Below are 13,195 nucleotides of genomic sequence, written 5' to 3'. Positions count from 1 at the left end.
TTTCTAACTTTGAAATTTAATATTACCGTTTTCGACATAATAAGCGCCCAGGGCGCTCTCAAAATTAGAATAAGGGGGCTCTTATTAGAATATTATTTTGGTGAAAAACAACAGAGTTGAAAGATCGTAAATTTCGTGGTTTATGCTGACAGCCTGAAATGTTTATATACGACAGATATATTTTTCCAAAATTTAATTGCCCATAATTAAGGGTGCATATAACAAACGTATTATGCACGAATAAATATGTCTTGTGTACATTGATCAATCGGAAGGGTAGCAATTAGGATTGTTCACTAGCAAGTATATTGGCAAATAGAGCAGAGCGTTTATTACGTCTAATACGGTATGGCTTTGTATTGCTTTATATTATGTAGCCACGGTGATTCGGGGTAACCGTGAAGTTATAGTGTTCACTCGTCACACCCATTGCCTGTGTTTTATTCCTCACATGGGTAAAGTGAGTGAAACCCAAATTTTGATAAAACAATACTTGCTCACTGTATATATGTGTAGCCAATGTTATTTCTCTGTAAACTTGGGCAGTCATTATATTAGGTGGAGCCTCGTGGTTAAAGCGTTAGATTGTCTTGCCCAAGACCCATGTTTATACCTGCATCGGTAAATTGTGTGAAGCCATTCTGGTGTCCCACCACCTTGATGTCGCTGGAATATTGCTAAAAGCATCGTAAAACCATTCTCCCTCACTCGGCAAAAGGTCAGTGTAGTATTTGGTGTTTTCATTGTAACTGGGCAATTTGGATAAGAAAAAGTATGTCTTTGAAATTCTGTCATAAGTTGTTTTTTAATGTTCTTTGTGGTTAAGATGAAAGCATTATCATCTTCATATTTTTGCTGAGGACTTTGACATTTGAGTACTTTCTAATCTAAACATAATTGCAAATGCCAAATCTTTGCTTACGGTTGAAACAAGTGTGGCAGTTATTATGGTGAGGAAAGTTTTTCGTTTTCATACTTTACTTGGCAGTGTTGAGGTTGTTACCCAGGAGCCAAATAGAGTAGAAGTTATGGCATGAATATGGGAAAATAAAATATTTTGTACAGACTAAGATGAGTGGGAGGTTGGACAGTTACACAGTTGTAGGATGTTGATAACTGCATGGAAGCACAATGAAAAACCAAGCAGTCTGGTGTCCAGTTCTGGTACAACATTCTTGGCACTTAGGGTTCGTCCTCAAACGAGGATTTCATCAGTCTAGACTCACCTAGGTTTGAGTCAAGGCCCTCCTACATCCCCACCCTCAGTCCAGACCACCTACATCCCCAACCTCAGTCCAGACCACCTATATCTTCACCCTCTGTCCAGACCACCTACATCCCCACCCTCTGTCCAGAGCCATCTTTGTCCCCACCCTCAGTCCAGATCCATCTAGGTACCCACCCTCAGTCCAGACCTATCTAGGTCCCCACCCTCAGTCCAGACCTATCTAGGTCCCCACCCTAAGTCCAGAGCCATCTATGTCCCCACCCTCTGTCCAGATCCACCTACGTCCCCACCCTCAGTCCAGATCCATCTAGGTACCCACCCTCAGTCCAGACCCATCTAGGTCCCCACCCTCAGTCCAGACCTATCTAGGTCCCCACCCTAAGTCCAGAGCCATCTATGTCCCCACCCTCAGTCCAGACCACCTATGTCCCCACCCTCTGTCCAGATCCACCTACGTCCCCACCCTCTGTCCAGATCCATCTAGGTACCCACCCTCAGTCCAGACCCATCTAGGTCCCCACCCTAAGTCCAGACCCATCGAGGCCCCCACCCTCTGTCCAGATCCCCCTACGTCCCCACCCTCAGTCCAGATCCATCTAGATACCCACCCTCAGTCCAGACCATCTAGCCTCCCCCCCCCTCTGTCCAGATCCACCTACGTCCCAAACCTCAGTACGTCCCAAACCTCAGTCCAGACCCATCTAGGTACCCACCCTCAGTCCAGACCCATCTACGTACCCACCTTCAGTCCAGACCCATCGAGGCCCCCACCCTCTGTCCAGATCCCCCTACGTCCCCACCCTCAGTCCAGATCCATCTAGATACCCACCCTCAGTCCAGACCCATCTACGTACCCACCCTCAGTCCAGACCATCTAGCCTCCCCCCCCCCTCTGTCCAGATCCACCTACGTCCCAAACCTCAGTACGTCCCAAACCTCAGTTCAGACCCATCTATGTCCCCACCCTCTGTCCAGATCCACCTACGTCCCCACCCTCTGTCCAGATCCATCTAGGTACCCACCCTCAGTCCAGACCCATCTAGGTCCCCACCCTAAGTCCAGAGCCATCTATGTCCCCACCTTCAGTCCAGACCCATCGAGGCCCCCACCCTCTGTCCAGATCCCCCTACGTCCCCACCCTCAGTCCAGATCCATCTAGATACCCACCCTCAGTCCAGACCATCTAGCCTCCCCCCCCCTCTGTCCAGATCCACCTACGTCCCAAACCTCAGTACGTCCCAAACCTCAGTCCAGACCCATCTAGGTACCCACCCTCAGTCCAGACCCATCTACGTACCCACCCTCAGTCCAGACCATCCATCTAGCCCCCCCCCCCCCCCTGTCCAGATCCACCTACGTCCCAAACCTCAGTCCAGACCCATCTAGGCCCCCACCCTCAGCCTGTGGCCCGCTCCTAAACACCGGCTGTTTACTGAAGGACCTGTCTGTTGATAGTGATGTTACATGGCTGTTTCCCTAGTACTGAGTCAGTGGTTGTCTTGCCTCAAAATATTGACATTAGATAATCATAGTGTCAAGCAATACATTGTAAATAAGCAAATAGTTGAGTAAAGGCAGATATTTGATGCTTGACTTTTTATCTGGGAACCATATTTCCTAGCAGGCTTGCTCTTGATTCTCACTTATGTTTGGATGACCAAAAAGCTGATGATATTTATCAATGTGTACTGTTTAGTTTGAAAACAATATTTGTCCTAAGTTGGACTCTTTATTATCCCCCCTTCATCCCTAACACTGCTTGACTTTGTATGTCCCTGTCTGAGTGATAGGAACTATGAGCTGGTCTCTTCGCTCCTCATGCCTTGGCCCATGGGTAGGACCCCATTTTCCAAAGCAATCTTAAGGCTACGCCAAGCATAAATTTGTGTTAGTGTATAGAAGATGGTCATAATGCAAAATACAGATCAATATATTCTTGCAGGTTTCATTGTTCAACCTTGATTTCATTCATTGTATGCCAGATTACCTGTTCATTCATATGTACCTGGTTATTCATGAATGTACCAGCTACTATCTGGTACAAACATGTATGTTAGCTGTGATTGCACTGCTTCGCACATTTTGTCATTGTTGTCCTCGTGAGCCAGATAATGTAAACACTGTGAGTATCTGTTGTCCTTCATTTGCTTACATTTGTTGAAGGAGCTAGCTCTTGGGTGTATGTACACTGAGCTTCAGCTACAAGCTAACCCTTCTTGAAGTAAAATAGTGGATACTAACACTTCAGAAATATGCTGGTATTAATGATATTAACACTATATGTTCCTTACAAGCTGGACATGGGTGGTCCAGTCGTCTTAGGTGTCACAATTTGATGTGCAGAGTTGCGTCCCTTTGGCATGACAGGAACTTGTAATCGTGGGTTCGAATCCTGCCTGATTATGTTTTAGGTTTGTCAGTATGATACTCATGCTCGTGGGTTTCACCAAATGGTAAATGTCTGAGACCTGCATGAATTTGGGCTCTCCTCCCACATCAAGTTTGCACGCTCTGATATAACTAGAATACTGTTCAAAGCAATGTTGACCAGTAACCTCACTATTATCGTATACAATTCTACATGTTTACAGTACATTGTACATTGTATATGGGTGGTGGGGTAGCCTATTCGTTAAAACATTCCATCTTCATGCCCAGTTACTGGTGGCCTTCCATTGACAATGCTAGAATATTAAAAAAAGGTGCAAGTTATTTGTGTGTATTATATAGTGTTGGACTTAACAGGGATTTGTATTGATGTTGCAGGTAACTCCAAAGGGGCCCGATGCAACTGGTGTCCCGATGGATCGCGTCAAGAAACTTTTGAGCCCAGCATCCAGGAGAAAGCTGGTACCAAGCAACAATGTCAACAAGACATTTGGTGCCCCGCTTGACGTTCTCGTCAAGAGGTCTCCTAACTGTCTTATTCCTTCCATTGTGAAGAAGACATGCGACTTTATCTCCAGATATGGTAAGCTATGTGTTATCTGAAGACCTGGATAATGCCCAGGTCAGAACAAGATGTCGGGTTCTTAAATTTTAGAATCTTCATTGTCCTGATTTCAAGATATGCAACATATCTCTAGATATGATAGGCTAGGTCTTATCTGCAGACATGTATAATATCCAGGGGCATGTCAGCATAGTGACTGTCGTCCAATACTTCACACAGCCTGATGATGGTTGTACTGCTAATATTTCTTTGTGGAACAAGGCCCTGGCCAAAAAAGAATGTTTGATGTTCAAGTTGGTCACAGCATAATTCATAAGACTTGAATATTTAAGATGGGGTAACACTGTTAGAGTTCATGCAGTAGCACAACTTTCAAGAGACTGACGATCCAAGGAAGCCCTGGTCACTTTTGCCAGTGGGGACATTGGATTAGAATGGGTCCCAAGCCACCTATGCTGGTCGTGAGATCAAATAGATTGAGAGGTCAGGCTCAATGACTTGGTTGATAGTGTGTCATAGTACTTGGAGGGTCATGGATTGATGCTCACAATATCAATCACTGGATTGTGTTGCCCAGACATGACTTACTTACCTGGCTGTCATATAGCTGGAATATGGTTGAGTGAGGTGTTGAACAACAAAACAAATCTGTTCACTATCCTGCAAGCTTACAAGCTCAACTGCGCTAAATTTGCCACTGAGCAACTCATTTTGCAACAACAGGAAAATCTTTATTTCAAAACCAAAACTATTTTCTGCCCATTGATTTGCAAATTTAAATCATTAATAAAATCTGAAAAAGTTATATCTCAGTGATCTTCATTGACTCTTTTCGTTTTCTGTTTAGGTATGGACCAGGAGGGTATTTTCCGTGTCAATGGAAACTCTCGTGTCCTGGAGAAGCTCCGGTACTCGTTCGACCAGCACTGGGACACAGATATTGAGGAAGACTGCGATGTGATGGCTGTGGCTGGTCTGTTAAAACTGTTCCTGCGGGAACTACCTGACACTGTCATACCTTTACACATGACGCAGGACTTCCTGGATATACAGGAAGGTAACACACTTCAGTATTTACCTTAGTGCCATACCAGTTAGTTGGTTTGGAGTGGTCAGTTGGAACTAGATGGATGATTAGATGCAAATGGGGGCATAAGGATGTGTAGTTTTGGAGAAGAGTTTTCATAAAAGGTTCTGTGTAGTCTGGCTACTCTTGACTACTACGACCCGTGAAGATTCCGGGGTAGAACAGGTCTTCAGCAACACATGCTTGCCATCAAAGGTGACTATGCTTGTCGTAAAAGGCGACTAACGGGATCGGGTGGTCAGGCTCGCTGACTTGGTTGATGCATGTCATCAATCCCAATTGCGTGGATCGATGCTCATGATATCAATCACTGGATTGTCTGGTTCAGACTCGATTATTTACAGACCGCCATCATATAGCTGGAATATTGCTGAGTGCAGCGTTAAACAACAAACAAAACAAACAAAAACCAAAAAAACTCTTGACTACAGCTTTGGCTGCTACAGTTTTCTGCATACATTTTTCAGACAGTTGGATAGCCTAGTGGTTAAAGCATTCACTCGTTTTGTTGAAGACCTGGTTCTATTACCCACTCTCTCTCTCCAGGCAACAAGGACCAGGTGGTCCAGCAACTGAAGTCGAAGCTACAACAGCTGCCCAATGAGAACTACGACCTCCTGAAGTACCTGTGTCAGTTCCTTGTGGTTGTGACACACCATGAGAAAGACAACAAGATGTCCGCTATGGCTCTGGCCATTGTGTTTGGACCAAACCTTTTCAAGTAAGTCTCATGTTATTCTATGATAGTGAATCCACAAATTATTTTGATGACTAAAGCAATCAAGCTTTATTTGCTTGATGTTAGTGTAAGTAAAAAGTGTCGTAGATATTATATAAGCGAAAGTTTAGCAATTAGATACTTGTGAAAGGAATGGTTCCTGCACAAATTTCCTCATTTCAGGTGTGGTGATGGCATATCTGGGCTTCGCGACCAAGGTACCACAAACCAGATTGTGTTCAAGTTAATCGCAGAGTACGACACAATCTTTAAGCAGTCTCATGAAGATGCTCCTATTGTGTCATGGGTACGTACATTATGTCATTGTAACTGCTAGCCGGTCGGTCCGAGGTGTCCCTTATCTCAGTGCTTCACAGCTCTGTGTGTGTGAACTGGGACAGATATCTGTGATTGGTTGTAATCAAACATGTCAAGGGTAACGGATAAGTTGGACAAAGCTTGATAAAGAGATCTAAAGCATTTGAAAAGAATGGTCTACATTGTCAAGCGTTAATGTTTTCATGTCTTGGGTTTGTATTTATGGTTATATATGTTGGCATATTATACCTAAAGAATACAATTCTCCAAACTTTACAGACAAAACTGGTCCACCTGCATTCAACAAGGCATGCAATAAATCAGTTTATCACACGTGGCCTTAAGTAGGGCTGGTATGCTTGGGGACAGCAAAGATTAATTTCATGGCTGTTTCCTTGTGTATAATTGTTCTTTCATTATTAAGACTCTTTAACTTCTGATAAATTGGATCATTGAGGGAATATGTTGCTAAGAAATTGTCTTCTATAAGAATTGCTGCTTTTGTGATGCTGTGATGTGGTTCTCATTCACTCACTCACACATGCTGTTGTGTTCCAGGAGAAACGGTACAAGATGTCTGCTCCACCTCGGCCGCCTCCTCCCAAGATATCTGCATCTGCTGATGATTCTCTCAACTTGTCTTCCCCTAGAAATGTAAGAGTGCTTCCGTATTCACCGTAATATGCACCCCGGGCCTTAAGATAATGAACAAATGGGATGCATATATAATCCAACAAACCCTAATGAAAGAACTTAGTTCAAACATCAATAAAACCAAAACAGTTTTGATAATAGTTATTAGACCATTATACACCCTTCAGCTCTGCTGTTTACTGTAAACTGTACTGTACACAAGAAAATGTGGGATTTTCATGTCAATTTCGGTCTTATTCGGGGTGCTAATAAAGATAATTTATTGATTGGTCTAGAAGTTGTCAGGGGGCTCTTATTGAAGATGGGCACTTAATATGGCAACATACTACCGTATATCGCTGTGTATAAGGCGACCCCACGTATAAGACGACCCCCCTGTACACGCCTTAAAAATCAACCCAAAATCCTATACTCCGTGTATAAGGCGACCGGGAATGAAACACATCACAAGTCTGACTGATACAGAAGATTTAACGTGCGCTTTCAGACTGTAGCGTATTTCGCACACGGACATCACAAGTTAGTTAGTTAGTTACTTTGGAGATTTAACGTGCGCTTTCTGACTGATGCGTATTTCGCACACATCACAAGTGCGCACACAAACCTTATATATGCAATAAAAATATGTTTATCTTGCGTTGTTTTTTTTCTACAATGATAGGTCGCGTTTGTAACTCCAGCATACGTCGCCATTTTGTGTTTACACGGTACGACACCAAATTGGTGCCCGTAAAATAATATTCATTTATGAAATAATAACATATAAGAGACAATGGTGAGTAATTTAATAGCCAATTAACTATGTTGTAACTACAGCTGTAACTAGGCTAATGTTTGCTTCACGTTAGGGGTGACCCAGTCGCCAGAATGTCGCAAATCATCATGTTCATTGCGGCTCCTTTGATCAAGGCTTTGATTCCAAGATTTGCCCTGATTATGTTTCGTGGTTTGTCAGCACCATACCCAAAATGGAATATGTCTTACTGCAGCGTAACAACATTCACACTCTCCGATCCTGTACGTAGGCGTTCTTAATGAACTCTGCAGGAACTCTGTGTGAGCAGAAAGAACATGTTGTTGAGGAATATCATTGATGTCCCTGATTTGCAGGTTAGTATGAGGAGTTACGACAGCAGTCAGTACCATGATATGGAGGAGATGGACCACAGCGACACCTCCCTCATCATCCCCCACTCGGGGGGCCGATCTCACCTGTCGGGTATACAGGGGCCGTATGTCCATGATGCCGAGGACTACCCAGACAGGAGCGCCTCACCCTTCATCACAGACAGGTACACCAAAAGACGTTAAAAAATGCTACTTCTTTCTTACCCTGTCAGACGCTCAGCATTAAGGTGATAAAACAAGTACAGGTTGACTTGACGTGATTAAGTGGGGTATCCGTACTAACCTGTGGCATGGTATCTCAGTGGGCTAGCACCATAAAATCGGCATACATCCAGACCAGTACAAGCAGCCACACACCTGCATGCATGTTGCTACATAAGTGCAATATTCATGAATGCGACGTGACAGCCCATTTGACTTCACTTGCCATCTGGGAAAGTAGCAATATGAAGGTGGTGAACAGGATTGAAGTACACCAGCAGATGTTGAGTCTGCCAGCATGTTTGTCCTTCCCTGCAATCAAAGGTTGTATTGTCATCCATCTTTACATCCAGTGCATTGTGCAGTTTTATGGAGTTGTTGCCTGGTCCTATGAATCCATTTGATCAAGATATCATTTCAAGTTTTGATAAGATTGGTATTTTTGTGAAACTGTGTCTTCTCTGTTGCAGTGAGGGTCACAGCATTATTGAATCTCCAGTAGTTACAGCTCGGACACATGAGTGAGTACTGGAAACATCAAACTCAATCTATTGATATGTATAGTGTAATGAAGCAAACTTTGTACTGGATCCAAGGACACCTGTGCAGTGCAGGTTGGGAATATTGGTCCCTAGCTTCCCAAGCTTGTCTAGGAGATCAGAGAGGATTGAGTGGTGACTTTGTGTCATTGTGCCAGGATGGCTTTGAGGAATGTTCATGCTTTCAGTCACTGGTTTGTGTGACTGCTGTGACATTGGTGGCACAGTGCTAACCTTGGCGTTTAACAACTATCACGCATTCTCTGTGTATTGAGTTTAGGCAGTTTATTATTTTGCCAGGATTTTGAAAGTGTCCTACAGTTGATATCCTTCATTTAGGATTCGAAAATAACATTGGTCCGCTTGTCCTAGAATAGGACAATTCAGGAAGGACTAGTGACATTAATTGTGGACTACCACTTTCGCCATGAGGTAGATATTGAACTAGTGAAAATAAAAGTTAATTTCTAACCCCGATTTCTTTGTCAGCCTGCTATTATTATTATTAATCAGGCCTCCGTGATAATGTGACTGTTGAGAAGGTAAGTTGTTCAAGTACCAGCCACAGTGATGTGTGTTCCTTTTGCAGGCTGGTGGATAAGACTATCATTCAGAGCATCACCCAGCACATCTTCGGAGACCGTCTCAGTGTCAGCCCCGAGAAGGAGGCCAACTCCCACAGCACAAGTGGCTCCACAGGTAATGCTGATGCTGCTACTGCTGCTGCTGTGCTCATTAGGCCATTTTGTATTTTTCGTTTCATGGGCCCACTGCCCCTACTGGAAAGCATCTGGTAAAGAAATAAATTAATCATAAAAATATGTCTGCCTAGTAATATAGACCCTCTTATGCAATAAAAAATGTTATGTGTAAATTCTATGTCGTCCTCACTATCAGTGATTCAAGAGGCCACCTGCAGTTTTAGCTCCACTGCAGAATGACTTTCATATAAATATAGATATGATTGACATATATCTGTTTATTAACCGACTGTATAAAAAAGCTCGAATAAATCTGTGAAACACAAAATTTAATAATAATGGTCTTAGCAGGAAGGATATGATGTTATCAGTTTAATATTCTCACTGATTGGCCACCCCACACCCAAAGCCAGTGACACATGTAACATGTTACTTGTTCATGAGTGGAACTCTTATGTTCGTAGGAAAAGTATGGAACCTCAGTGTTGGAAGTGGAATGTATGCTTGTTACTGCCCACCAGCTTGGGTCAACATAGAAATGTCAGCGAGATATAGCAAGGCGATATATATTCCGCTTAGGCATTGTGTTTTTGTAACCACATGAACTATCTTTTATGGAACTATGAACTACTTCATTGACATTTCAGGATCTGATGGCAATGTGGCTAACAGTGACAACTCTGAGAGGTTAGTTCTAGATATGACTAGTGACATTATGCCCAGAATAACTAGTGTCTATGCAGCCACTATTCCTAACATGGAAGCAGCAACATTGTTGATGACAATTTGAATATTGTTCGTGAGACAATTTTCCATGTAGTCAAAAAAAAAGATTGTTGCACTGCTGTTTTTCTTTTATGAGTATGTATATACCTGTGCACTGACATGTATGATACTCCTGAGTATCCTAACCTTGTTCCACTCACAGCAGATCTGACAGTGAGCCTGCGGCGGCTGTCAAGGACAGGATCTCTGTGTTTGAGGCCCATATTAAGGAGGATGGAGTCGACGGATCCCAGACACGCCCGAGCAAACAGAGGCCAACGTCTGCGGCGTTTGACTTCTTTGAAAACAAGAGCATTATCATTTCCAAGGTAAGCTATGAAACAGCTTGCTGCCTAGGCCTTTGTGATATGGCTGCAATATTGCTGACATATTCACTCAATCTCTGTTACACAAGAAGACCAGTGGGTATTTCTGGTTAAAATTGCTCCCCAGCAAGCTATGCAGGGCCTACATGCACAAAGCCATCTTAACACTAAGATGATCGTAACTCCCATACTCTCACATAGACTTAGGATAGTTGTAGTGCTAAGATGGCTTTGTACGAGTGGTTCCAGGGTGCCGTTGTACAAAGTGATCTTAGCACTAAGGTGATCATAACTCCCATACCTTAACATAGACTTACGGCAGTCTTAGCGCTAAGGTTGTTTTGTACAATGGCACCCTGGTCATCAGAGGCAACATAATGGATCGCGTGGTCTAGCTCGTTGATTTGGTTTATTGCGTGTCATCGTAGTCTGACGGTGTGGATTGTTGCTTGCAATACCAATCATCGGATTGTCTGGTCCAGACTCTATTGTTTACAGCTGACATCTGGAATATGGCTCAATGTGGCTTTAAATGTTTGCTGATCATGATACTGAGGCTATTCTGTTTCTGTTCACAGGCCCCTAAGTCAACTGAGCTGAGGCAAGAGGAGTCACCTGACAGGTACTGTACTGTCTTGTACTGTCTAGTAATGTCCTGTAATACATTGCCTACTTCTAATGTTGTGGTTTACCTTGTGAGTGAGTGAGTAAGTTTGGTTTTATGCTGCTTTTAGCAATATTCCAGCAATATCACGGTGGGGGACCCCAGAAATGGGCTTCACACATTGTACCCATGTCGGGAATCAAACCCGGGTCTTCGGCGTAACGAGCGAATGCTTTAACCACTAGGCTACCGACCGCCCCCGGTTTACCTTGTGACATCTTGGAGAGGCATTTAGGAGTTGGAGAACTAAGTAAGGATAAGACACATCACAAGTAACTTGCTCGAGTGTTAGAACCTACACCGAAACGTCGCTCCTAATTGTAATAAAGAAGTTGTTCATCCATATATGTTATCCTTACTGTTTACCTTGTGATCGTGTTTCAGGGATTCTGACAGCTCAGACATGGGTGTGGAGCGGGATACGGAAGTCCTATCTTCAGTAAGTCTATTTTTTGTATTATATGTCCATCTGAACACCATCATTATATATTATCTTACCATCTAAACTAATCTAATATTTTAGTGTGTCATGAAGAATCATGAAGATACGGGTTAGAATAGATCTTTAGCGAACCATGCTTGCCGTAAGAGGCAACTAACCGGATCGGGTTGTCAGACTTGGTTGATATATGTCATCGTATCCCAATTGTGTAGATCGATGCTCATGATGTCAGTCATTGGATTGTCTGGTCCAGACTTGATTATTTGCGAACCGCAGTCAAACAGCTGAAATATTGCTGAGTGTGGTGTAAAACAACACACCGACAACAAGTGTTTCATGAGCCTAGCCTTTAAACCGGAACATTTTCAGTTCAAGAAGCCAGTGGGACCTCCAAGACGATCACCAAGTAGGAAGTTCCGCCAGAGTGTGGAAGGCTCTGACCTTATCGTCCTTGATGCACAGATTGGTGAGCTGTTACAGGATACAGAGCCCAATCTTGATGAACCACCCCAACTGATTCCCCATCCCGCATTGGATCTCCAGCCTCAACAAACAGCGGAGCCTCGTCCCCAGCCTGTGCCCAGGAAGCAGCCTCTCAAGCCTCGACAGGAGGCCAGCTCCTCATCAGATGATGACGAAGACATGAATCACAACAATGAGTTTAAGTCAAGGATAGCCTTCCTCGACATCCACCAGGACAAGCAGTTGAAGGCCAGTCAGGCCAACTCACCTGACCACTCACCGGTCAATGTCAGGAAGCCCTTTGTCCCACCACTAGATCTCACCATCCTGCATGAACATGTCGACAGCTCAGGTGAGGGGACCCTTGATACCATCATCTGTCAAATTCTACAGCATATGGGGGTACGAGTGACCTAGTTCAAGTGCTGCAATTCGCTGTACAGAGTTGCATCCCATTGGCATGCCAGAAACCTAAGATTGTTGGTTTAAATCCCAGTTCTCCCTGATGATGTTTCTTGGATTATATGCTTGTGGGTTCACCAAAGTGGTAAATGTCTGAGACCTGCGTCACTTTGGGCTTTCCATTCACTTTTAGGGGCATGAGTGGCCCAGTCATCTTAGACGCCTGATTCACTGTGCAGAGTTGCATCCCTTAGGCATGCCAGTAACCTATGTGGGTTCGAATCCCGGTTTGCCCCGTTTCTAGGTTTGTCAGCACCATACCCGTGCTCGTGGGTTTCACCAAAGTTGTAAAGGCTGAGACTTGCATCACTTCGGGCTTTCCTCCCACATTAAGCTGACATGCCGTGATATAACTGGAATACTGTTAAATGTGGTGTTAAACCCAACTTACTGACTTACTCACTTTTCTCACATTTAGCTGACATGCAGTGATCTAACTGGAATACTCTTCCAAGCAAGTGTTAAACACTCACTCACTCTAAAGCGTGTTCAAATGGCTGACTTGATTTGATGTCAGAGAAGCTTTACAATTAATGAATTCAGATAA

General features: G+C 43.7%; 1 protein-coding gene across 16 annotated transcripts in view; it reads left to right on the top strand.

Moving 5' to 3' along the window:
• LOC139467906 (protein FAM13A-like) overlaps window positions 1-13,195 on the top strand; it is a 95,498-nt gene that overhangs the window by 68,225 nt on the left and 14,078 nt on the right. For 15 of the 16 annotated variants that reach the window (XM_071249463.1, XM_071249451.1, XM_071249455.1 and 12 more), the window contains 13 exons: window positions 3,995-4,199; window positions 5,029-5,238; window positions 5,815-5,989; window positions 6,170-6,293; window positions 6,863-6,958; window positions 8,069-8,250; window positions 8,758-8,808; window positions 9,416-9,525; window positions 10,175-10,214; window positions 10,456-10,621; window positions 11,197-11,240; window positions 11,667-11,721; window positions 12,094-12,538. In XM_071249463.1, the coding sequence (XP_071105564.1) occupies window positions 3,995-4,199; window positions 5,029-5,238; window positions 5,815-5,989; window positions 6,170-6,293; window positions 6,863-6,958; window positions 8,069-8,250; window positions 8,758-8,808; window positions 9,416-9,525; window positions 10,175-10,214; window positions 10,456-10,621; window positions 11,197-11,240; window positions 11,667-11,721; window positions 12,094-12,538 (1,903 nt within the window). The remainder of the gene's footprint in view (window positions 1-3,994; window positions 4,200-5,028; window positions 5,239-5,814; window positions 5,990-6,169; window positions 6,294-6,862; window positions 6,959-8,068; window positions 8,251-8,757; window positions 8,809-9,415; window positions 9,526-10,174; window positions 10,215-10,455; window positions 10,622-11,196; window positions 11,241-11,666; window positions 11,722-12,093; window positions 12,539-13,195) is intronic. The other variant, XM_071249449.1, reaches the window with a different exon arrangement.

The sequence above is a fragment of the Haliotis cracherodii genome, unplaced genomic scaffold (assembly GCF_022045235.1).
Source record: "Haliotis cracherodii isolate W230 unplaced genomic scaffold, xgHalCrac1.p SCAF_2, whole genome shotgun sequence".
NCBI classification, from domain to species: Eukaryota; Metazoa; Mollusca; class Gastropoda; order Lepetellida; family Haliotidae; genus Haliotis; species Haliotis cracherodii.
Note: the sequence above shows the minus strand (reverse complement) of the source record. Positions and strands in the feature narration are given on the sequence as shown.